General features: G+C 47.3%; 1 protein-coding gene across 6 annotated transcripts in view; it reads left to right on the top strand.

Annotated features, from left to right (window-relative positions):
- Tpd52 (tumor protein D52) overlaps positions 1–25854 on the top strand; it is a 94993-nt gene that overhangs the window by 7840 nt on the left and 61299 nt on the right. The window contains exon 1 of one of the 6 annotated variants that reach the window (XM_037202349.1): positions 6729–6863. The exons of 1 other annotated variant lie outside the window; for it this stretch is intronic. Coding sequence is in view for 3 of the 5 variants with exons in the window: in XM_037202341.1 (XP_037058236.1) it covers positions 7920–8142 (223 nt within the window). In the remaining 2 variants the exon portion in view is untranslated. Of the gene's footprint in view, positions 1–6728; positions 6917–7887; positions 8143–25854 lie in introns of those variants that run through there. 4 more of the 6 variants (XM_037202348.1, XM_037202341.1, XM_037202342.1 and 1 more) reach the window with 4 other exon arrangements.

Here is a 25854-nt window from a genome sequence, read left to right as displayed (position 1 = left end):
GAGCACTGGCTAGAACCTGTGTGTGTGTGTGTGTGTGTGTGTGTGTGTGTGTGTATGATATATATATGATATATATTTTATGTTACTTTGGCCTTTTCACCCTTCTTTACTGCTTCCTTCCCTGTCATGTGGCTGCTCCTCTGTCAATGTGGCTGACCTCCATGATGGCTTAACCGAAACATCCTGGGCTTCTCTCTCCCTTGCGTCATCTTTCTCCCCCGGCGGCTGCTGAGATTTCCAGCTTGCCTGCCCTGGGCTTTTCTTGGGAACTCCAGGAAGAGGCCGTTCCTAAATTCTGGTATTAACGAGAGTGGGGCCCCCAAGAAGTGACCCTGATTTCCTTGGTGTCACGTGGTGACCATGAAGGAACTTCCAGAAATTACCAGTAACGCTGGCATTGGTATGCTGACATGGATGGCTCTGCTGTTAATGGGTTGTATTCCATTTTCATTATTACAAATAGTGCTGTAAGAGAAGTTGCCAACTTAACCAACAAAATATAATATTAAGAGTAAATGCCTTTAGATGACATTTTAGGTGTATTGTATGTCTCCGAGTGGCCATTGATACTTCTTTCTTGGAGTCTGTCTGTCTGCTGACTTCAAATGCCTTGACAGTCAGTACTAAAACCGTGGTTTCATTTATTTACCTTAGCTCACAAACACTGCTTCATGTTGCAAAGGCAAATTCAGTTTTAAAAATCGGATATAGACGGTTTGGAACTGGGAACTCAATGGCTCTTGTGTCCCCCGGTACATTCTGAGGTTGTTGGAGCCAGTGTGGATGGGCCTAGGAAGTGTGGCTCAGTTGGCAGGGCAGGAAAAGGAAAGAAAATGGTTTATCCAGTCTTCTAGAGTCTGCCCTCAGCTAGAACTAAAATGTCCCCGGAACACTTCTCCATATGCTGTGGGTGTTGGTGGGAGGCAGTCCGCAAGCACAGGACCCAGGACAGAGCACACACGTGCCGATTGGAGAGGCTTCCAGCGGGAATGGAGTCTGACGGGAATAGACAGTGAAAGCAAAGAATCAGGGAGAAGCTGGCTGGGCCGGGAGACAGGAATACATGCTCAGATATGCTTCTAGCTCTCTGCAAACCACAGGAAATGTGCCTTGTAAATAGAACAGACTGGTTCTTCTGCTGTCTGTCTGTCAAAATGCCATGTGTACAGAAAGTAGATGGTGCTGGCTGAGTTTTTATTCAGCAGAGGATATTGGGCATAGTGGCATGTCATTACTTTAATAAACCAAGTTCTTTGATGTTCTGTCAGTGTTACTAACGTCTTCTGAGCCTAAGATACGTGGGTGGCCTTGGTACTGTTCATTTATTTATTTACATCCCAGGCCGTCCTGGAGCTGGATGTAGCCAAGAATGACCTTGAACTTTGAATCCTCCTGCCTCTTTTCAAGAACTAGGATTATAGGTTCATGGCACTGAACTTGATATATGTAGTGCTGGAGATCAAATCCAGAGCCTCCTGTGTGCTGGGCAAGCATTCTATCCACTGAGCCACATCCCCAGACCCCTCACGGGATTTTAGGATACTTTCTTTGAATGTGGTTGTGAAGGACATAGGGCTTGAAGAGGGCCTGTTTCCCCAGAACAGGAAAAAGGGAGACTGCTATGGGATGATTTTTATGTCCTGTGGGAGCCCTTCTTGGGTTCTTTGTGGCGTTACCCAGCAGGTCCGTATAGAGGATGATTAGGACCATGGGCCTGAGTGCAGGTGTTTGAGATGGTCTGCACTTGGCTGTGCTGGGGGATGGTCTGTATGTCAAGTTGCTCTGATTGGTCAATAAATAAAACCTGATCGGCTGTGGCTAGGCAGGAAAGATAGGCGGGACTAACAGAGAGGAGAAATAAAAGGACAGAAAGGCAGAAGGAGACGCTGCAGCCGCCGCCATGACCAGAGACGCTGCAGCCGCCGCCATGACCAGCAGCATGTGAAGACGCCGGTATGCCACCAGCCACGTGGCAAGGTATAGATTTATGGAAATGGATTAATTTAAGCTATAAGAACAGTTAGCAAGAAGCCTGCCACGGCCATACAGTTTGTAAGCAATATAAGTCTCTGTGTTTACTTGGTTGGGTCTGAGCGGCTGTGGGACTGGCGGGTGACAGAGATTTGTCCTGACTGTGGGCAAGGCAGAAAAACTCAGGCTACAGGAGACAGTTTGCCTTTATGGAGCATTTATCAAAGGGATGACCAGCTTTGCCATTTCTTGTATATAGGGTGTGTTTTTATCGCTGTGAAGGGGCACCATGACCATGGCATAAGGTTCAGAGGTTTCGTCCATTATCGTCATGGTGGGAAGGAAGCATGGTGGCATGCAGGAGCACATGGTGCTGGAGGAATAGCTGAGAGTTCTGCATCTGCATCCAGAGGCAGCAGGAAGTGACTGTGATTCAATAAACCTGGCTTGAGCTTCTGAGACCTCAAAGCCCCGCCCCCAGCGACACACTTCCTCCAACAAAGCCACACCCACTCCAACAAGGCCACACCTCCTAATAGTGCCGCTCCCTGTGAGCATATGGGGCCGTTTTCTTTCAAACCGCTACACAATCCACCCAGTGGATGCCCAGACCTTCAGCTAGCACTCGGTACATTGTTAGTGTTTAATTTAGAAATACATTAATAATACAGAATAACTGTAACAATGAACCATACTAAGAGGTATTTAAAACTGATGAAGTGCTTATATTTGGGGTTTTTGTCTGTTTCTGATTTTGGGACAGGATGGCTGAAGCCCGCTCTGTCGCCCAGGCTGCTATGGAACCCACAGCAGTCCTCGGGATCACGCTCCCAAGTGCTGGGATCACAGGTGTGAGCCACCACGCCTAGCTTACGTTTTCAGAGCATGGTTGTTCCTGAGCTCCTGAAACGTGGACCAGGAGCCCACAGCCAGCAGCGACTGGCATCGGAGCCCAGGTGCGATACCCACGGCTGTCAGGCACTCCTGAGAGTTCTGCCTGGTGCTTTCTCTGAGGCTCGCAGCACTACGGCCGTTTTCATTTGCTTCCCCAGATTTACTCTGCTGGGCGTGAAAAGCAGTACAAAATCTTTACTCTAATTAAACCGATTGTTTCTAAGAAAGTGACATTGGGGCCAAAGCCAGGTGGTTTTTAATGATTGCTGAGCGGGATACACTGCGCCACACTTTTTAGAAATGTTTTCCTCACTGCTCATTAAAACAAAATTGCGGTCTGGAGGGACAAAGGACCAAAGTGACAGGCCTGCCTCCCATTTGCTTGGATTTTCTGGAGTCCTTTTAGCGTGACAGCATTTCTGGAGTGTTCTGGAGTGTTCGCTGTGTGCCAGGCTTTATTCTAAATGCATCGAGGTTCCTTTTTTTTTTTTTTTTTTCTCAGAGTCTTGATAAGCAGTGACCCTGCTTTATAGAGTGACTTCCCCAGAGCACAGTGCTTGGCACAAACAGATCTGGGCTTCTGATCTGTGGTGTCAGGCTAAGATGTACATGTCATTGTCTGACTTAACATCATCTAGAAGTTACTCAGTGTCCCTTAAAGGGACAGTAGCATAGCTACTGTAGAGCGTGGAAGATTGTGCCAAGAAGTGGTGGCCTGTCTGTCTGTCTGTCTGTCCTCCTATTTCAGAGCTAATTGTAAATGTTGAGGGCAAAGCATGCTGGGTATGAAATCACATCCGGGTTCCAGATTTCACGTGACCTTTCTGGTTCTGAGACAGTGGGTAAGTCAGCTCACCTCTCTGACATGGATAATACCCCAAGTATTTGTGAAAATTAAGTGAATATCTGAGAAGCTACAGGCGTTACTGATACTGAAGCTGAGCGTTAGGTGATTCTGGAGAACTTGAACTCAGTGGCTCCCCATGCAGACGGAATGTCATTTATTTAGGGACACTTCTGTAGGGTGACCACCCCTGCAAAGGAAGCAGATGGTGCGAACGCCACCTGACCCTGCCAGGGAGGAGCCAGCCACCGTGGGCCGGGTTCGCAGAAGGGAACTCAGAGTAGCCAGCCTCTGAACTGAAGGCTGCAGTGGACGCTACTCATGTGGTGGTGCTCCAGTGCGGGTGGTGTTTGGAGGGGAGGATTTCGGGAGGTAATTTAGTCATGAAGGTTGGACTCCTGAGTATGGTTAATGCCTGTGTGTGTGTGTGTGTGTGTGTGTGTGTGCATGCATATGTATGTGGGGGCTGGAGATCAACCTCCAATGTTGTTCTTCAGGTTCTGAACTCTAGCTTTTTTTTTTTTTTTTTTTTTTTGGTTTTTTGAGACAGGGTTTCTCTGTGTAGTTTTGGTGCCTGTTCTGGGTCTCGCTCTGTAGACCAGGCTGGACTCGAACTTACAGAGACCGCCTTGCTCTGCCTCCTGAGTGTTGGGATTAAAGGCACCACCACCGCCCAGCCCTAACTTGTTTTTTTGAGACAGGGTCTCTAATTGGCATGAATTCTCCAAATAGACTAGGCTGGCTGCCAATGAGCCCCAGGGATTGGCCTATCTCTGCCTCTCCAGCTGATTACAAACACAATCTACCTTTGAGACACACATATACACACACATAATCACACATACACACATAACACACACACACACACACACACACACACACACACACACACACACACACACATTTTTTAACAACAAAAAACCCCAAAGCCATGGGTTCTGAGTATCGTACTTGGGGCCTTGGGCTTGCACACAGTGCTGTTTGAGGCCTCCCCACAGCCCAGTTAGTGCCTTTTCAGGGGAGAGACAGGCCGGAGATTATCTCTCTGTCTACCACATGAAGACAGAGCAGAAACTATCTGTGAACCAGAAACAACAGCTTTCACCGGGCTCAGTCTGCGGCCACCTCCGTTTTGGACTTTAGTCAAGAGCTGTGAGACCTTAGTGTCTTTGAGCCACTCTTGAACAGCTTGAGCTGACGAAGACCACGCAGGGCAGGAGGAAGTGGTGAGAGAGAGAAGGGAGGAAGACTGAGGACGCAAAGACAGTGTTTGGAAGCCTCACAAATGGCCTCTGCCTGGAGGAAAGTTGGTCCTGAAGGAGAGTATGAAGGGCCTTGTGACTGAGGGTCAGGAATTGGGGTTAAGAAATGTCTGTCACTTGGGGGTTGAGTAGAAAGTACAAAAGCCAGATAGGGCGTGTCTCTCTCTGTGCTCTGGGCTGGAGGTGAGAGGGCTGTGAAGCAAGGGTGTGTTGGCTTCCTGGGAGGCCTGCCGGAGAATGAATCCAGTAACTGGAGACTGAGGAAAAAGAAGAGAAAGCATTTCCTATTGGATGTAGGAAGAACTGGGAGAGCCAATACAGAAGGGACTAGACATCAGGAAGGAGGTAATGACTTGATTGAGAGCAGTTCATGTTTGAGGTCTCTTCCCATTGCCAAGGCTGTGTGAGCAACTCACCCTCACAGGCAGCTGAAGTACTACCAGGATGGCTGTAGGCCTGTGGCAGGGTCGGCTGTGCTCAGCCTTGAGAGTGGGAGACTGCGGCCAGGGTGATCCAGACCCCACCTCTCAGGCGGGGGAGGGGCGGTGTTAGAAGACTCCAGCCGCTGGGTTCCTTGGAAACCTGCTTCTGTTGGCCTTGTCTCTCACATGTGGCCCTTGGGGGCCTAGCTGCCTTACATGCTTACTCAGGGCTTCCCCGAAGTCCTGGGAGGGGCAGGCACAAGCTATGTGGCTTTTTATAGTCCTGCTTTGTAAGTCACACAGTGTTAATTTCACCTCATTCCAGTAGTTAGAACTGTGCCACCAGGTCAAGCCTGGGCTCAAGGAGAGAGAAAGCAGACTTCATCTTTGGATGGGAAGAGTGTCAGGGAGTGTGCACTTCTGTTTTAAGACCACCACATGGTTGTGTGACATCCATGTAGATGTGTTCAGAGGTGAAACATTCCCAATAGAAAGGTGGGCCGAATGTCAACGTTCAGGAAACCTGAACTGTGTTCAGGAAACCTGAACTTGGTGTGACGACCATGGAGGAACTGAAGCAAGACAGAAGCGGGCTGGGACCGTGACCCTTCCAGGTGTGAATTAAGAAACAGGTAGGCTTCCGAAATCTGTGGAGATGCAGGTAGGGTGAGGTGAACAAGTAGAGACTAGCCTCCGTGATGAGTGCTTGTGGTAGACAGTGAGGAGAGATTCCCAGGATATTGGGGATGAGGCTGGGGAGAATGGTAGATACAGACCGAGTCTATGGGAATGGGGGGAGGGAGACAGCAGAAAAGGGGCGCTCTTTTTGGAAGAGGGGGCGGGGCGGGGGCATTTGAACAGAACTTTTCGGTTAAGTGATAGTGCCTTGTTGCCCTGCATTGAGAGATGTTTTTAACTGTTAAAGTGCAGAGGATAAGTTTGGCCTTTGCAAGTGTCTGTAAAAGGAGGAGAAACCAGATTTGCTGTCCAGTAGATGCCCTGATTTTAGTTAAGATGGCTTTTCATGCAAAGTGCGTTTTCATGGTGATATTATAGAGTTTGACCTTCAGGCAGCCCAAGTCTATAAGCAGTAATTCATTTTTATGTGTGAGAGCATTGCAGAGGAGAGGCACTTATGAAATATTGGTCCCGGGAAAGTATTATCCATCCCCTGGGTGGTCTTGTCGCCAGAGAAGCAATTTAACCCGGTGGTGGCATTTGAGCAAAATTGGAGACACGGTGAATTTGCAGATTCAGCCAGTGGTTTCTGAGGCTGAGGGAACTTGTGTTCACGTGATGGGACCGGCTGTGCCAAGTCTACATTTGTCAAGTCGTCTCGCGCAGAAACTCTTGATTCAGCTTCCTGAGGCGGGAGTCAGTCAGCTCCTTCCTTCAGACCATTGCTCTCACTGTGAGACCCCCGCGCCCCGAGCATAAACGGATCCTCCTGCCCATGGCTTCGGGGGTTCGGTAAGATTGAACGTCCCCATTCGGAGTGAAGACAGACTGACAGGTTTCTCGGGGTGAGCAGCTTTGGGTTATAGCCCCTTCGCCAGCTTACTGTAGATGACGGGTTTGAGATGGGAAGACAGCCAGCTTCAACTTTGCAAGGGTTCTAGATGACCGGATTCGCTCATGACCCCAGGTCACGTGTCCCTCTCTACTCCGAGCGTGTGCCTTACCCAGGCTTTCCCCAGCCTCCCCTTTCCTGCCGTTTCCCCAATTTCCCTTTTCCCTTTCAAACCTGCTCCACTTGTAAGAGCGATTTCATGCATCTGTCTAATAATACAGCTTATGCGAAGTGTTACTGGTTTGGTTTTTTTTTTTTTTGCAGGAGTAATAAGAAAAAAATTCCCAGAAACCTATTTTGTTCACTCTGTTCATTTATTATTAATTTCCTTGCTATTTCAAGGCTAATTTATTTGCATATATACATGCGTTGTTTCTAAATATAGAAGAAACATTTCAACCTATTAGTTAGCAATTTAAAAACTGTCATACTCTGGGCCAATAGAGAAAGAAGGGACCATGGCTTGGCACCTTTCTCTTCCTGATTTAAGGGTGTCATAATTGAAAAAAAAACCCAACCCCCCCCCAAAAAAAAACCGATTTGAAGTTATACAAGAAAATTTAGATTTATCTTTCCTAATGGGATTGCAGGAGCTGTGAATCAGTTCTGCCTGGAATCTGGTCCCTCCTAGGATGTGGCCCCTGTGGGACTGTCACATCCACCATGGATGCCACCTACAATTAGGCCCTGGCTCTTGAAGTCTTTCCTGGCCTAGAGGAAAGGGTCAGAGGGAGGAGGGCTTATTGTTCTCTCCGCTCATGTGGCCCTGGGGACAATAAGCCGCCCTCCTCCCTCTGACCCTTCTGCTTCTGCTCACCAAGATGCTTGTCCACTCAACCCCCCTCTTTTGGCAGTAATAGTATATATTTGTTTTTAATGTCCACTTTCTCATTCCCACTACAGCCTTATACCCGACCTTGTGTTCTAAATAAGACCAATGTCGCTAAGCCGTCATAATGATGCAGTTCTGTGCATTGTTGGCCAGTGGTCGGCGGTGGTTAGGACACTGGACCCAGAGGGGACAGCCTGGGACTTTGGAGCTTTTGGGGAATTTGAAGTTTTTAATTCTTTTCAGCCAGTACTGTGTGCAGCAGAAAGCATTTTATTTGCTGAGGATGCTATCTTTTATCAAGTGCTTTCAGAGTCCTGACTCCTGCTGTGGTCTTTTCCTGTTTACCGGTGAGTGGGTTCCAAGTTTAGAGGGTCTAAGGAACTCTCCAACATCACAAAGAAAATCTGCAGTTCTTTATCATCTGCTACCAAAGTAGGAACCCTTAGTCTAAGTGAGTTTTGCAAAAAAGGAATTGGTTTACTTAAAAACAACAATAGTGTGTGTGTGTGTGTTCATTTGTGTACTGTTGCGTGTGTGTGCACAAGTGTGTATGCATGTGTGTATGTGTACATGTGCAGGCCGGAGGACAGCCTAAGCTTTTGTTGCTTCGGCACTGTCCACCTTGTTTTTTGACACGTCTTTCCCTGGCCTGGAGCTCACCAAACAGGCTAGGCAGCATGGCCAGCCAGCCTCGGGATCTGCCTGCTGCCGCCTCCCTAGAGGTGGAATTGTAGGTGTGCACCGCCAAGCCCAGCTTTTTACATCCATGCTGGGGACCAGACTCGATCCTCCTGGTGCCAAGGCAAGTCCTTTCCTGACGGAGTCCTCTCCCAGCCCATAGCCAAGCCTTCAGGAAGGGATCCGGACGTGGAACTGCGGAGGATGTTCTCAGCATCAGAGCAGAGAGAAGTTCCGAGGCTGAGGAGAGGGCAGAGGGCAGGGGGCAGGGGGATGTGTGAGGGCACAGGAGGCTTTGTCTGCCCTCCCAGGTGCTCGGAGAGGATTTTCCCTAGGGAGGCAGCGAACTTCTGCTGATCTTACTGTCAGATAGCAGTAGTCACCTTCCAGGGTGATAGCAGTAGTCATCTTCCAGGGTTAGGAGCCCAGGGCATTGTGATTAACCCTGACTTCTTTCCGTTTGTAGGCATTCTAAAACCAAAGCATTGCATTTCATGTGCTTAGTGTTTTTCTGTGCTCTAAAGTAATAATAGTAATAACATTATTATTATTATTAGGTAAGGTTTCATATAACCAACTGTCCTCAAAGTCATTATCTAGCTCTGGCTGGCCTTGAACTCCAGATCCACCTGCCTCCATGAATTCACTCTTTTATTTCTTGTTTTAAACATATGTTATCTGTAACTGTAGTGTAGAAACAGATAAGAAAGCATAGCAATAATGTATTTTATAAAGAAACCATACTTTGAAAAGTTAATTTATTTCTACAAATTTGTTAAAGAAATTAAGTGTATTATTTCTTTTAATTCACTGTGGCCAAAATGCTTGACAGAGTCAATTGAAGTGAAGAAACTTTGCTTGTTTGTTTAGGCTCACAGTGTCGGAGGATTTTGGTCCATCCTGGCAGGGAAGCCATGGTGACGGGGGCAGTTTCTTCATGTGATTTGACCATGAGGAAGAAGTGAGGCAGGAACCTTGGGCTGGGCTGTAACTTTCAAAGGCCCATGTCTAATGACCTGCTTCTGCCAGCTAGGTCCCACCTCCTAAGGGTTCCACAGCCTCTTAAAATAGAGTCACTGGCCGAGGACAGACATTCAAAACGCGAGCTGGTGGGAGGAGACAGTTCAGACACAAACCATAACATTAAGTTACTTGTTGACACCTCAGCACACTTAAACACTTTTCTCCTGCACTTACCTGTTAGTGTCCAAGGGCCGTTCTGGGTTTGGCTGTGTGGACATCAAGGGGCACATGTGCTAACAGCAGTTTAAGGGCATCCTAATAAAAGTCATTTCTTTACTCGCTACATTCTCTCCCTCCCCTGCACACACCCTGTCAGGTCAATGTTCAAGTTCTTAATCACAGGCCTTTCCCTGAGCACACAGGCTGCTTTCTTTGGCAGCCCTTCAAGATATCAGGTTTCCTGTGTTCAAAGGGAACCCGGGACCTGCGTGAGCTTGCCTTTTTTCTTGTAAGACATCCTCAGCGATGGAATCTCGCTTTACGGTCTTCAGTGTAGTGAGCATTCTTTTGAAGGGTGGGTGTTGAGGAAGGCCAATCTCCTAACAGCGTTCTATACCCGCCTTGGTTCGGTGCTTTGCTCCTGGTCATGTGACCCTGTCAGTTATGTTAGGGGTGGGTCTAACTTCTACAGGCTGCTCCTCTACAAGTTGCCAGCCCCTTCTCTCCCTTCCTGGATCAGCTCTCCATCCCTCCATAAGAAAAGAGGAGGAAGGATTCACTTGCTTCTGAGATACAGACCCACAAGGGAAAGTGACCTAGTTAGGACTCCTATTGCTGTGGTGAATCACTGACCAACAGCAATTTGGGGAAGAAAGGGTTTCTTTCCTTCTTTTCATTTGTCTGTCTATCTGTCTGTCTGTCTGTCTATCTATCTACCTACCTATATCTATCTATCTATCTATCTATCTATCTATCTATCTATCTATCTATCTATCTATCTACCTACCTACCTACCTACCTACCTACCTATCCATCCATCCATCCATCCATCCATCTATCCATCCAGCCGAGGCAGGGTCCTGGCACTATGTAGACCAGGCTGGCCTCAGACTCACAGAGATCTGCCCCCTGAGTATTGGGATTAAAGATGTATGCCACTATACCTGACAGTTTATTGCATTTTGTATTTCCATGTCATGACCTCCCTGGAGGGAAGTCAAGGCAGGAACCTGGAGGCAGGAATTGAAGTAGAGACCAGGAAGGGTGCTGTTTACTGCTTGCTCCTCATGGCTTGCTCAGTGGCTTCTTTACACAACCCAAACCCACCTGCCCTAGGAATGGATACATTGCACAAAGATCATTCAGTGCGCCTTGCACCTTCCAGAAGACAACGTCACAGCAAACGCCTGGCTCTAATGGACTCTGATTTCAGGTAAACGGAGTGATGGGTAAGGCCTTCCGGGGGCACCATCAGCACAGTGGGGCTTGAAGGTGGAATGAGGGAACCCCGGCTTTGTGGTGCAGTTTGACTGTGTGGCACTAAGGGGTTTGCTGGGGCCTCGTACAGGGGCTGGGGTGAAAACAGACTCCCAGCATTGTTGGGCATTCCTGTTTTTAAAGTTTTAAATCTAGTCTTTAGAGACAAAGAATAATCCTGTTACTACTGTTGTTGTTCCTGCCGCACCGTGGTGGATCTTTTTCAAATTTTTTTGGATATTCCCGTTATAGGAAGCTATAATTATGTCGTTCTTCACTGCTTCTCTGGAAAAAGAACCTAAACTTCTTAAATGGATACAGCCAAAAATCTGGCTTAGATAAAGGAAGCAATAAGTTGGCTGAGTAGGGAGCGGTAAGACCTGTGTTTGCTTTCAGGTTAAAAAAGAATTCTATATATTTCCTCTGTACAGTGAAGAATCGAGACCCAGACAGTTGAATGACACACGGCTGTTTCTCTGTGGCTCTTCTGTGGCCTCAAGCAGGGGTTCTTTGCCTGTGTCAGAATACAAGTGGGTGGTGATGACCTCCCACATCGGAGAGAAGACAAGGGTGGACCTGGGCCGGCAGATGTTGCCAAATTCAGCAGAGAAAATGTATTTGGTTTTTCTCCCCAGTGAAATCGGAAGAGTTCTTGTTAGAGCAAAACTTCTGCTTGTTCTTTATGAGAAAGTGAAAGAAGGGTATCTGGGTTGTTCTAGAAATGGACTTTTAAAACTCTTGCCTGCTGGGATTAAAGGCTTGTGTCACAAGAGCAGGCAGATCTCTGTGAGTTTGAGGCCAGCCTGGTCTACAGAGTGAGTTCCAGAACAGCCAGGGCTACACAGAGAAACCCTGTTTCAAAAAACCAAAAATCAAAACCCAAAACACCAGCACCACCTCTCGCCTGCTGTGTTAGCAGTAATGCTGAGCATTTCTGTGTTAGATCGGGTAGGCTCTCAGTTTAACACACTTCAGGGCTGGGGACGTAGCTCGGTTGGGAGGGTGCTTACCTAATTAATGTGCACGAGAACCTGAGTTCGACCCATCCCTAGCACCATATGAACCTGGCGCGGGTGGCGCATGCAACAGGAGCGACAGATGTGCACGGTGGTTTTTGGCTACACAGTGAGTTTGAAGGAGACTGACTCACGTCTGAGAGTTGACTCAGATATGTATTGTTCCAGGAGAGGGCTCGGTGCGTGCTGCACAGTCACAAACTCTGAAGTTCGGATCCTCACAACCCGTGCAGAAGCCAGGCAGACATGTCTCCTGGAATCCCAGCACTGGGAGGCAGGGAGGGGCAGTCCCCATGGTGAGCGAGCGGTGTAGCCACACTAGCTGTAATTGGTGAGAGGCCTTGCCTTGGTAAACAGAGAGATCAAGAAAGACACAGGTCATCTTCAGGTCTGCACATAGTGAGTGTGCCCACACACATGGGAACAGACATGCTCAAACCCGCACACATTGTACACATACATACACACAAGAAAACATTTTAGATGTGGATCAGTTTTAATCCGTTTTGTTTTTTATTTTTGGAGGCAAGGGTCTTGCTGTGTTGCCCAGACTGGCCCGAAGCTCCCAATCCTCTTGACTCTGCCTGCACAGTGCTGAGATTACAGGCACCTGCTACGGCACCTTGCTGGCAGTTAATAATTCTTTTAAAAATACCACTCAGTTTTAAACACTGCTTTAGATCATAATTTATGGCAAAGTAGGAAAATTAATGGGCTGCCTCTTTGGCCGTTTCTTGAGCAAATATTAAGTATCATGAACCTCACATTTTTTAGGTTTCTGTAAATCTTGTAGAATTTATTTTTACCTTCAGAAATGTTGTTAGTAAAGGTTCCCCACCCCCAGTCTGGCTGTGAAGTTAATGGCGCGTGTGTGCGTGTGCGTGTGCGTGTGTGGTGTGTGTTCTAGGCTCCACCGTGGTGAACCAGCTTGATCAGGACTTTATAGGTGCCTTGGCCAGTCCTCAGGAGGCTTGATGCGTCTCCCTCCAGGTTCCTGCTCTTACGTCCTCTGCCCGCTGCCCCACTGGACAGCTCCAGCCAGAGCCAGGAGGGCGGCAGGGTCTAGGAGCCCAGCTGCTGCTGCCGGAATGTGAGAGCCTCGACAAACAGGACAACAAATGACTTTAGAAGGAGCGCTCCTCACACAAGGCCTGCTTTGTTCGGACTCTCCTCTCCACGGCTGCTAGCTCTTCTTCCTATTACAGTTGGCCATTTGTCACGTGCTTGCTCTTTAGAAGGCAACAAACACTAAGACCAGTTGAACTGTTGGGAGTTAGGAGAGAAACCCTTCCTGGATGTGTTGTTCATGACCGACGTTGCTCGGCCATCTGTGAGCTTTACATGTCCCGCAGATACAGCCGACCATTTACCTGTCCCTCTCTGGCGCCTGCAACCTTGCAAAGCAGACACTTCTGACTGACAGGACCCATGCACAGACTGCTTATTAAAAGGGGGTGGGGTGGGCATAGACATAGCTGAAGCTCAGGGACCTCAGATAATAGTCGTCCTGTTGTATCTCCGCTCACCTGTGTGAACCAGGCCTCCCCAAGCCGAAGGGACATCTGAAGGACAGGTGGAACTCCATCCACAGAGTTTGACTTAGCAAGTGAAACCACATTGGGTCACACTATATAAAATTGACTTTTTTTTTCTTGCACACTTTTTTTTTGGGGGTGGGGAGGGGTGTTGTTGTTAAGTTTTGTTTCTTGCTATTTGAGAGACAGTCTCTGGGTGGCTTTGGCTGACCTGGAACGTGGTATGTCTTTTGACCTGTGCTTGAATTTGCGGTGCTCATACAGCCTCTGCTCCCAAGTTCTGGGATTACCGATGTGAACCACCATGTCTAGCTGGTATGTGCTGTGTGTACGTGTTAATGGGGAGTGAACCCACGGCTTCACATGGGTTCTGCCAGTATCCGACCACTGGTCACACCCCAGCTCTTGTGTGCCTTTTTACTTTATTTTAAAATTATGTTATTAGTATGGGTGTCTTGCCAGTGTCTTTCTGTGCATCACTTGCCTATAGTGCCCTTGGAGGCCAGAAGAGGGCATCAGTTTCCCTGGGTCTGGATAGTTAGAGACAGTTGTGAGCTGCCATGTGGGTGCTGGGAATTGAACCCAGGTCTTCTGGAAGAGCAGCCAGTGAGCCTAACCACTGAGCCATCGTTCCAGCCCCCTTGTGTGCCTTTTTAGAAAAGCAAATGTTAATGTGCTATATATACGTTGGTGTATTTTTCATCTGCTCTGGGTCACTCAGAGTTCTGTCCAAGTACCTACTGGTCACTTCATCCTTCCCAGCTGCTCCCTGACATTCCAGAGCATTTATGTGGAATGATCTCATGGCAGTTGGTGTATAGTTTGGTTCTTTCCAGTGTTGATTTTTGTTAATTATTATAAACAAGTGCTTTATCAAACATCTTTGTAGTGTCCTGTGTGCGGTCATGCTCGTCAAGGATAATGTGCAGAAGTGAAATTGCTGATCATAGGAAATCTTAGTTTAGACACTGGCTTCTCCATGCTCAGTAAGACCCGCCCAGGTAGTTTGTCTTAGTTACCTTCCAATTTGGAGCTAATTTAGTGCTATGAAATCGGAACAGTGTCCTGGCTGGACCCTTTAAAATAGTCTGAAGTGGCTTTGGATTACTGGCCAGCCTCTAAATTTTTTCTTATATATTTCAAAAACACTAATAGGTGGCCAGGTGGTGCTGGCACATGCCTTTAATCCCAGCACCTGGGAGGCAGAGCCAGGCAGATCTCTGTGAGTTTGAGGCTAGCCTGGTCTACAGACCGAGATCCAGGACAGGCTCCAAAACTACACAGAGAAACCCTGTCTTGAAAAACCAAAAGCTTCCATTATTTTAAAAATAAGAGTGTTTCCTCTCAACAAAACAAAGCAAACCAACCAACCTGGGGGGAATTGTTCCATAATAAAAGGCATTACTTTTAAGTTTAGTTTTAGGAAATTTTTTTCCCCTTTTGCCTCAGTGAAACTGTTTAGTGCCTAACTGGCCAGCTCCAGAGCCCGTCATTTCTTGCACACACACAGTGTGGTGTCTACTGTGTTTCTGGTTAATGCCTTTGGGCTTGGATTCTGCAGCTCTCCTAAGGAAGAAACACTGCTTCAATTCTTAGGGGCTCATTCTGTCCTTGGAGCACCTGTTGGGAAGTGTCTACACACAGCAGCAGCTCCCTAAACAGTCCTGTAGCACACAGATGACCTTCCCGTGCCAGTGTGTCCCACCATCTGTGGTGACAAATGCCGTTCCATTTAGAGATCACTTACTTGCCTTTAGGATCTTAGCAGAGGGTCACCCTGTTGGCCACAAGCTGGTCTTCAGCACGATGGCGGTTTTATCTTCCAGCCTCTTGGCAAGTCTGGTTTTTGCTTAGCTGTTGGGGCAGAGTTGAGTGAGGCAGAGCAGGCCTTCTCACATAGGGAACCCTTGTTAGTGACTTTGCTGAGTCTGCTTTGGGATGTGTGGGTAACTCTAACACACTACAATAGAATGTGCCCTGGTTGTGATCCCCCAGGAGGCCTCAGCTGAGTCTGAGTGGTCCAATTTCAGGCTCACATAGTTTATGGAAACAGATGAAAGGGTAACCCATTCCATTTTAATCCTCTCCAAAGAACCATGATGTAAAGGGCTCATTGGATTTTTTTTTTTAAAGATTTATTTATTTATTATGTATACAGCATGTATGACTGCAGGCCAGAAGAGGGCACCAGATCTCGTTACAGATGGTTGTGAGCCACCATGTGGTTGCTGGGAATTGAACTCAGAACCTCTAGAAGAGCAGTCAGTGCTCTTAACCTCTGAGCCATCTCTCCAGCCCGGGCTCATTGGATTTTAAGTGATGCTTTGAAGGGAGTTCCAGGTCAGCCGGGGATACATGAGACCCTGTCTCAAGGAAATAAAAGAATGGGGCTGGGGAGATGGTTAAGAACACTTGTTCTTGCAAAGGGCCTGGGTTCAGTTCCCAGCACCCACAGGGAGCTCACAACCATCTGTAACTCCAGTTCCAGGGGATCTCATGCCCTCGTTTGACCTCCACAGGCACACTTGTGGTACACAGACATAAAATAAATAATCTTTTTTAAAAAAAGCCTTGCCCTATTAAGTTCTTGTTTTAATTTCCTGGGATCAGGAGCTGAGGAAGTTGAAGTGCCCTAAACACTTTGATAATTCTTGTTTGGTCAGCATGGACACAGAACGCCTTATAAGAAAAGGACATAAAAGCCATATCAAAGGGACAGTCCAACGCATGTCCATCCCACAGAGCCATTTGTGGACCCCCCCCCCCCACACTTTCTGAGGTGGTTTCAGGGAGTCTAACAGAAGTGTTTCTGAAGGAAGGATTGGCGAGCTGTGTGTGCTTCTCCTGGCCTTCCCCCAGATGCCTCCTGGCCCGAGACCTAATAAATATTTAATGTAAGGAGCTTGCTGCGTTGCTATGGAGAGGTGACCGTGGTCTCAGCTCTCTGACAGAGACAGGCTTTCAGTGACAGGGGGGAGAGGGAAAGGTCATTTAGCCTCAGCTTGAGGTGACTTCCTGGTTCTGGTGAGGCCTGATGGATTTCTGTAAGGCCTCCACAGGGACCATCTTGACAGTTCATGATTAAGGACTGGTTAATTTTCCCCAGCTTTGATTTCAGCGCTAACTATAAAATCACAGCCGTAGACACTGATACAGGGAAGATGGAAGTTAAGCATTGTTTCTAGTATTTTGTGAAACTCTCTGGTAGGTTAAAGAATGAGCTGTTGTTACTCTATACAGAATGACACAGAACATCACAAAATCCTTGCCTGACAAAATTGCTTTCATTTGAAGAAGCATGCCTGTTCTTCCTGATTCTGACCATCCCCCGATCAATTTTTAAATCTGGTTACAACATTTGTCATATGTAGTTTAAACTTTGAATTATCTTACATGTGTCTCACTTGAAAGATCAGCCATTAAATGAATGTGACTTTCGTGATGATTTAAAGTCTTAATCTTTCTATTTCATGAATATTTCAGGGATGCATTGTAAATGAGCTTTTTAATTAGGAAATGTTGGAGGAAGGGCCTTGTGACGTTGTCCAGACTTACCTCAAACCTCTGGCCCCAAGCCATCCATCTTAGTCAGGCTGCCCTTGCTCCCATTTAACACTGACAGATGCAACTTGGGAAGGAAAGGGTTTATTTCAGCTTACAACTCTCAGGTCCCACTCCATCACTGAGGGAAGTCAGGGCAGGAACTGAAACCGAGGCCATCGAGGGATGCTGCTGATTGGCTTGTTCCCCGTGCCTTGCTTACCCTGCTTTCTTACAGAACTCAAGTTCACCAACCCAGGGTGGTACACACCGGTGGACTTGCCCTTCCACATCAATCTTTAATTAAGAAAACGACCTACCAACTTGCCTCTTTTCTTCTTTTTTTCTGCTTTGGTGCCAATTCAGTGTAGCGTGTACTCGAATCTTAGCATATAACAAACATGCGCTATGTTGAAAATGGAACTAACTAGGGGGCTGGAGAGATGGCTCTGCGGTTGGGAACACTGGCTGCTCTTCCTGAGGTCCTGGGTTCAATTCCCGGCAACCACATGGTGCTCACAACCATCTGTAGTGAGATCTGGTGCCCTCTTCTGGCCTGTAGTCATATATGCAGACAGAACACTGTATACATGATAAATAAATCTTAAAAAAAAAAAAAAGAAAAGAAAATGGAACTAACCAACCCGTAGAGGTTTTGCTGTGATTTCTTCCTCCTTGGATTCCTGAGTAGAGCGATGTGATTGTATTAGTTATTTTTATATCGCTGTGATAAAGCACCATGGCAAAGTATGGCGGTTTGAGTGAGAATGGCCCCATAAGCACATTTGTTTGAATCCTCGATGTCCCGTTGGTGGAACTGTTTGGGACTGGTTAGGAGGCGTGGCCTTGTTAGAAGAGGTGTGTCACCGGTGGCGCTTTAAAGTTTCCAGAGCCCACACCATTCTGTCTCCCTCTCTGCCTCACAGCTGTGACAGATGTGAGCTGTCAGCCACCCTTCCGCGCCATGCCTGTGGCCATGCTCCCTGCTGTCGACGGAGTCATGCCAGACTCCAACCCTCTGAAACTTTGTAAGTTGTAAGTTTCTTTGTAAGTTTCTTTGGTCATGGTGTCTTAGCACAGCAATAGAAAAAGTAACTTAGACACTAGGACAACTTATTTAAGAAAAGCCTTTCATTGGAGTTACAATTCTAGAAGGTTAGAGCCAGACAAGGCAGAGGCATGGCAGCAGGAAGGCTGAGAGCCACTTGTCAACCCAGAAGCAGGAGGCAGAGAGCACACTGGGAACCCAGAGCCCACCCCCGGTGACACGCCTCCTTCAGCAAGGCCCCAGCAGGTACCGCCGCCATCCTAGCCATCCTTGAGTCTCCAGGGGCTGGTGGGCGGACTCTGCACTTGCGTGGGTGTTTGTTGCTCAGGGTCGGTGCCTTGCTCCGGGGGTCTTTCCTTGAGCCTTTCACAGCATGGCTTTCCTCACGGTCATGATCAGGAGAAAGAGAACCCCAGAGTACGCTTCTGGTGATACAGATCAGGCCTGCTTCCATACGTCTCCTTTTACCTGAGGTCTTTTTATCTGACCCTGGATACATGAAATAAGTATACAAACCAAACACTTACTGATAGTAAATCATAAAAAAAAAAGGGAAAACAGTTCTTTGGTGTACACACTTTATCATTAAAGATGAAAACAAATTTGCACACTAATGAGATGGGCGTGCTTGTTTGTCTAACACATCCAACCCCGTAGTGTACTGACCTTGTATGCCGAAGGACCCCGGAAAGACGCTGTTAAGAAGTCTTTGTTTTCAGAAATTAGACCATTATTTTCCTAGAAGAGTAGAAGATTGTGTGTGTAGCACAGACACTGCCGTTCATAACATTCAAAGCTGAGCCTAGATGTGTGTGTGTGTGTGTGTGTGTGTGTGTGTGTGTGTGTGTGTGTGTGTGCATTGTGTGGTGTGGACGGTGCATAGTGCAAAGTGTACACACTGTGTGTTCCGAGCCACGGCTGCAGTGAAGGCAGGAGATGTAATGTGGATGAGCCCTGCCAGAAACTTCCTCAGGGTCCTTGCATGCCTGATACGGACTTCATTTTTGGTCTTTGTGTGTCAGAACACATCCGGGAATGGAGATGTGTGAGGAGAATTCTGAGTGCTTGTGAGAAAACTCCAAGAAAACAAGAGGCTTGTGACCTCAGTTTCTTAAAAAACAAGGAGTTGATCTTGGCTTATGCTTTTGTGCCCCTCCCAGGTATAGTGGGTAGGAGTGAGTTTACTTCAGATTAATCATTACAACTGGCTATCGTTATTTGTTCATAGGCCTCTATGGAAACACATGGTTTGCTGTGTGAGGCATGTCCTTGTGATTGGACACTCTAGTCACGTGACTCTTGTTGAGTATAAATCATCTGATGCTCAGAATAAAATTGGCTATTTCATGAGACTTTAATCTGCCTCCTTTATCAGCTCCATTCTTCCAGATCCCACCACCAACAAGAGTGGTGAACAGTTGTGCATTCAGAAACCTTTCCCAAGTTGTTGGTTCATACATTTAGGACCCTGTGTGGGGTTGGGGCCTACAATTGAAGCTTTGACAGTTCACCTTAGTACTCTGGGAGGAGCCCATCAGGTAGACCTTGCAGTGATCCTTGGGGACTGTTGTTTATCTGGCTGTAATGTTAGAGGAGAAGGAACTTAAGTGACCAGGAGCTCTGTCTGCGAGATGAAGTTGGTGCTGATGTGTCTTGAGTGATGTGTGGGCCTTAGCATGTCATGGAATTAACCTCCAGGCAGCTTAGTCTGCTAGGGGTGATCATACTGTGTTTAACAGTGATCCCAGGTAGACAGGTGTATCCACACCCACAGGGCTTTGGATTGCTGGTGTGAATGTTCACCTGGAGCTGGGGGAGCAGAGCCAGGTTTGTGGGGATGGTACGTCTGAAGGAAATGAACTAAGTTTTGCAAACATTGAGGGTGTGTGGCTCACCCAGGTTTTGCAGTGCTGTGGATAATGGGCACACACACACACACACACACACACACACACACACACACACACACACACACACACGAGAGCGCGCACACTCTCCTGAAAATGCCTCTCCTGGTCTATGTCAGGAGAATAGAATAGGATGGGGCAGAATGGGAGGGGAGAGGAGGAGAGGGGAGGGGAGGGGAGGGGAGAGGAGAGGAGGAGAGGATGGAACAGAATATGGTTCGTTTAAGGTGGAATCTTAAGTGACCCTGCTGGTGGGTTTTGTGGTGTTGACCCCCTTCAAGAACATTTTTCCCTGCTTTGCAGTGGTACTGGCATCAGGGCTGGCAGGAATATATAATTTCCTAGAGTTCGGTGCCGCTAGGTCTTTTATTTACATTGTATTGTTTAGAATTTACAACCATATGTAATCGATTCATACAAAAATCGATTCCATGTTGGCGTTTGCCTGTGTGCATCTGAGCCAATGCCGATTCTGAGATGAGTTCCCTGTGTGCTGGAACACCTTAGCCATTGTTACCTGGGATGGATTACTGTTCTGTAGCCGGCTAACCCCTTCAGGTTATTAACAGCTTCAAGACTAAGAAGCAAACCCTCTAAATACTACTTTATGCCTGAAAAAAACGAGTCAACATTCCTGGAAAACTTGAGATGTTGTCTTTATTAACGAAGTGGAGCCCATGTTCCCAGTGGGTTGGCCTCTGGTGAGATGTGATGAGTCAGGAGGTGTCTTATTCCAGGGACAGTTGTAATTAGGATTTTGTTCCGTTTTGATTAAAGGATTCTAAGTAACTTCTAAGTGCTTTCCCATCTGGGTAAGGCTCAGGGACCTTAAGAGGTTCTGCTCTTAACTTTCAGAGTGACTTGGGCTCTGGGCTCTGAAAGTTAAGGGCTCACATTTTCACCACCAAACAAAGAGAAAGCCTTGACAGAAGACGCGAGACCCCTGTCTTGTGTGCCACAGCCCAGCCCGAGCTGAGACGATCTCTAGGCCATAAAACAAAGGTGTGCTTGGCTGTGCCGAGACCATTCATGGCCTGTTTTTCTGCTTTGCTTTTCTTTTTCCCCCCTCAGATAAGAAGAGATTGGAATTGCCTAGTGGTAATTCCCAGTCTGCTCATTGCCCTGGCTGGTTCAGTTTTCCTGCCCAGGAAGAAGAGTAAGGCCAGCGATTCTGCTTGGGTGACCGGGATCAGGCCTCTCCTGGACACCAGGCTTCCTTCCCATTTGAAAATGTACCTGCCAGGATGCTAGAGAGGACTGAAAAGGCCACTGTGTTTAAACATTTTTATTTTGTGATCAGACTGCTTCTGTGAGATCGACCTTAAACAAAATTTTGAATATACCGTATGGTATTGTTAGCAATTAGTATTTGAGTACATTTTTGTTGTGTGTGTGTGTTCCTGCACATGTGCAGATGCATTTTTGTGTGTACATATACTAATACATGTTTGGGCGTGTGTGTGGAGATCAGAAGATAGCCTTGAGTGTTCCTCAGGCATCATCCACCTTGGTTTTTTGTCTTTGAGACGTGGTCTCACTTTGTAGCTCTGGTTGGCCTGGAACCCCCTACATTGGCGGCTCTCAGCCTGTCGAATATCCTGCATGTCAGATACTTACATTATGGTTCCTAATAGTAGCAAAATTACAGTTATGAAGTAGCAACAAAATAACTTTATAGTTGGGGTGACTACAATGTGAGGAACTGTATTAAAGGGTCACAGCATTATGAAGGTTGAGAAACACTGCCCTGTGTAGATCAAGCTGGCCTTGAACTCACAGAGCTCTGCCTCTACCTCCTGAGTGCTGGGATCACTCCCAGCTGTAAACAACCCGATTTAAAACAACAGCAGCAGCATTTTATGTTATGTTTTACCTGCATGCATGTCTGGGAACCACATGCATGTCTGTGTACCACATGAGTGCCTGGTGCCTGAGGAGGCTAGAAGAGAGCATCCAATCCTCTGGACATGGGTGGAGTTAGAGAAGGTTGTAGGCCACCATGTGGGTGCCAAGAATTGAACCCAATTCCTCTGAAGTGCTCTCAACTTCGGAACCATCTCTCCAGCCCCCCCCCCCCTCGATTTTTGAGACAGTCTCTCACTTGGTAGGGAGCTTTCTCAATAGGCTAAGATGGCTGTCCAGTGAACCCACGGATCTGCCTCTCTCTACTCTCCAGCTCTGGGATTACAGACACAGACCGCCACCCTGGCTTTCTTTTTACTTGTATCCTCAGGCCCCGAGTGCATTGGCTGTCCCAAGACACAGTCCCCTGTCATTGTTATTTTAGGTCAGTCAGGCTGAGATGTCATCCAGGGAAAAGTTTACCTCTGCCATTTAATTTGCATGTGCTCTACAGCGGATGATTATTAACTGTTAATCTCCGTCATACACTAGACAGATTTTAGATAACAGTTTATAATTTGCACAGTTCTCGAGGTATGCTAATGTGAAACTCAGAAAAAAGGAATCCTTTTATGAAAACACTGTCCTAGGCTGCAGGTGGTGGCAGCTGAAGATACCAGAGGTTGTCCTCCTTTTGTTATTTTGAGACGCAAGTCTGAGGTATCCCCAGACTCACGGCAGTCCATTCCCCTGCCTCACCTTCAGGAGTGCTGGGATTACAGGAGTGAGAGACCATACCTGGCAAACTGTGCTCTTTATAAAGGGCTAATATCATGGCAATGGACTTATTGAAAGGATGATAATCGGTGCTGGTGGTGGCGCTGGTTGCCGGCGGAAAAGTCACGAGCCACGGCCAGGACTACCAGAGTTACAGAGAGCTTTATTGGGAGGAAGGAGGGGATAGGAGAGAGGAGAGCCAGGCCTGGAGAGAGAGAAAGAGGGTGGGGTGGGGGAAGAGGGGAGCAGAGCAGAGCAGGGAGTAGAGATCAGAGGGCAGAGAGAGAGGGTGGGGTCTGCATCCAGCTTTTAAGGCGCAGATTGCATGACCACACCATGCATATATAGTCCCAGCACCCCCGATGACGTCAGATGCAAGACCCCGAGCTGCGCATGTGCAGGAGTGAGGGCAGGATCCTAACACTTATGCCTGGCTGAGGCTGTTACTAAGAAACCAAACATTGTCCTAAATGTTACTGTAGCAATCCCCTTGTCTCAGCTCAGGCTCATGGTTGTAGACATGCTTGGCATTTGGTATATACAGGGTACTGGGTGTTGAAGTCCATTTTCTGATGCACTGACAGCATCACTGAGTACGTAACTGAGGGGAAGACTGGGATGTCCAAGAAGGTGCCAGCCTGCGATGAGGGCCTTTGTGCTGCATCATCCCATGGTGGAAGGTGGAAGGGCAAGAGAGGACCAGATAGGATCTAACAAATGCCCTGCTGTAGCCACCTGCTTACTCTTGGGATAATGGCTGTCCATTCATTGCACCAAGTCCCTTGTAATCCGATATCTTCTTCCGCAGGCTCCACTTCCAAAGCACTGCTGCATTGGAGATCATTTCCAATACATGAAGCTTTGGGAGGCAGAGTCAGACCACAGCAAGTAACTAGTGAAAATGATCCCAGTGTGTAAAGTAGATGGAGCAAGAAGCAGAGGTTCCAGGAGCATGCTATCACTCCAGAGGGTGTGATGGCCTGTCAGCATGGTGATGGTAGTGGTGGCTTGGCAGGGGACACCAGAGAACCCAGGGCAGCTCCAGAGGGAGGGGCTGCCAGTGAGTCTGGGTGCAAGCCGGATGGAAGTCTTGTAGTTGAAAGTTGGGCACGATATTACTTTATGACCCAGATTCCGATTACCTTGGCCATTTGCATCGGGAAGCTGTTTCATATGGGTTTAAGGTTAGAAGATGGTTATGTCTGCAGGATGTGTGTGTATGTGTGTTTATGGGGGGGGGATAATGTGGAGATCAAAAGTTCTTTAATTTTCAGAGTGACTGTCTTAGGGTTTCTATTGCTGTATGGAGACACCATGATCACGGCAACTCTTATAAGGAAACATTTAATTGGAGTGACTCCTGTTGTTTGTTTTTTGCCCTTTTTGGGGTCCGCCACCCACCCAGTTCCCAAATAAATCATACACAGAGGCTTATCCTTACTTATGAATGCCTGGCCTTACCTTGGCTTAGTTTCTTGCCAGCTTTTCTTAACCTTAAATTGTCCCATCTATCTTTTGCCTCTGGGCTTTTCCAGTTCTCTTACTTCTGCGAATCTTACTCTTACTCCGTGGCTTGCTGTATTGTTGGGTGGCTGGCCCCTGGAATCTTCTTCCTCCTTCTCTGGATCCTAGATCTCTCCTTCTAGTTTTCTCCTTCTGTATATCCTCTCTGCCTGCCAGCCCTGCCTATCCTTTCTCCTGCCTTGCTATTGGCTGTTTATGTTTAGTTTTTTTTTTTTTTTTTATTAGACCATGAGGTGTTTTAGACAGGCACAGTAACACAGCTTCACAGAGTTAAACAAATGCAACATAAACAAAAGTAACACACCTTAAAATAATATTCTACTACAGGCTCCCTTACAGTTTCAGAGGTTTAGTCCATTATCATCATGGCAGGGAGCTTGGCGGCATGCAGGCAGACATGGTGCTGGCTACATCTTGATCAGAAGGCAACAGGAAGTGAACTGGCCCACTGGGTGTGGCTTGAGCATATATGAACCCTCAGAGCCCACCTCCACAATGACATACTTCCTTTAACAAAAAAGCACACCTACAAACATACCATACCAACAAGGCCACACCTCCTAATAGTGCCACTCCCCTCGGGGCCATTGTCTTTCAAACCACCACACTGCCTTTTTGCAAAAAGGTGATAGCCGAGGAATGAGGTGAGGCCTCAATCTTGGCATCCGTGGAGGGTCTGACTTCTAGCTATGGGAGTATGGTATTCAGTTACCATTTGGGGCTTGGCTTCAACTCCTTCACTTGTAGTTCAGGCTTGGTCTTAAGTAGCTAAGGATGACCTTAAACTCCTCATCCTCCTGCCTCTACTTCCTGAGTGCTGGGATCACAGGTGTGCATCCATGCTGGCTCTTAACATTTTCGGTAGATTTCTCTGCCCAGTACATACTTGTTTCCCGGTGCACAGAGCTCTGCATGCTGTCTCCTGTATCCGGTGCCTTTGCAGGTTTGAGCTACAAAGCGCAAACTGAGAGAGAGCGTTTAGTGAACACCTGCAGAAGTGGATGACTAAATCTGAAGCCATTTCCCTCCTTAGAGGGCATTCAAATCCTCTTCCTGTTTCATTTTATGCGATACAGTTTCAGACAGAAGATTCTGTTACTTAACAGTTTATTGTCAAAGTCAGATACCTTTTACCATTAGTCTTCTACTGCTAAATACTTAAATCCTGAAGGACCAAACCGTCCCTTCCCTCAAGGGACAAAGGTGCCTCACACTCTTATAAGCGGTGAGTCCTACTCTGAGTGCTTCCTACAACTTCCTTTTATCTTTATGAAAACAGTTCAGGTTCAGAGCTGATGAATTCAGACAGTAGGATAGGAGGCATGCAATTAAGAGCCAGCTGTATTTCCTGGACTCATTTCTGGCTGCAGTCTGCCTTTTGAATGTTTTTTCCATGCACATCCAGGCAGGAAGTGCATGCAACCTTCTCAAAAGTCCACACAGAAACTGGGCATGGCCATTGCTCTGTACTTTGCTAGTTTGAACAACAAATACCTTTTTAGCCCAGGTTGGCCTCAAGCTTACTATGTAGCGGAGGGTGATCTGGATCGTTGGGTGCTCCAGCCTCTGCTTTCTGAGTGCTGAGATTGTAGCGTGCAGTACCGCTCGTGGTTTGTATGGTTCATGTGGTGCCGGGGAAAGGACCCCGGGCATTGTGTGTGTTCGGCAAGTCCCCAGCCCCCTGAGCTCTATCCCCTGCCGCTCACTTGTATCTTACACTTGTATCTGGCACATAGAGATCTTTTTTTTTTTT

Source organism: Peromyscus leucopus, chromosome 2 (assembly GCF_004664715.2).
Source record: "Peromyscus leucopus breed LL Stock chromosome 2, UCI_PerLeu_2.1, whole genome shotgun sequence".
NCBI lineage: Eukaryota > Metazoa > Chordata > Mammalia > Rodentia > Cricetidae > Peromyscus > Peromyscus leucopus.
This window is presented reverse-complemented; position numbering and strand designations above follow the sequence as displayed.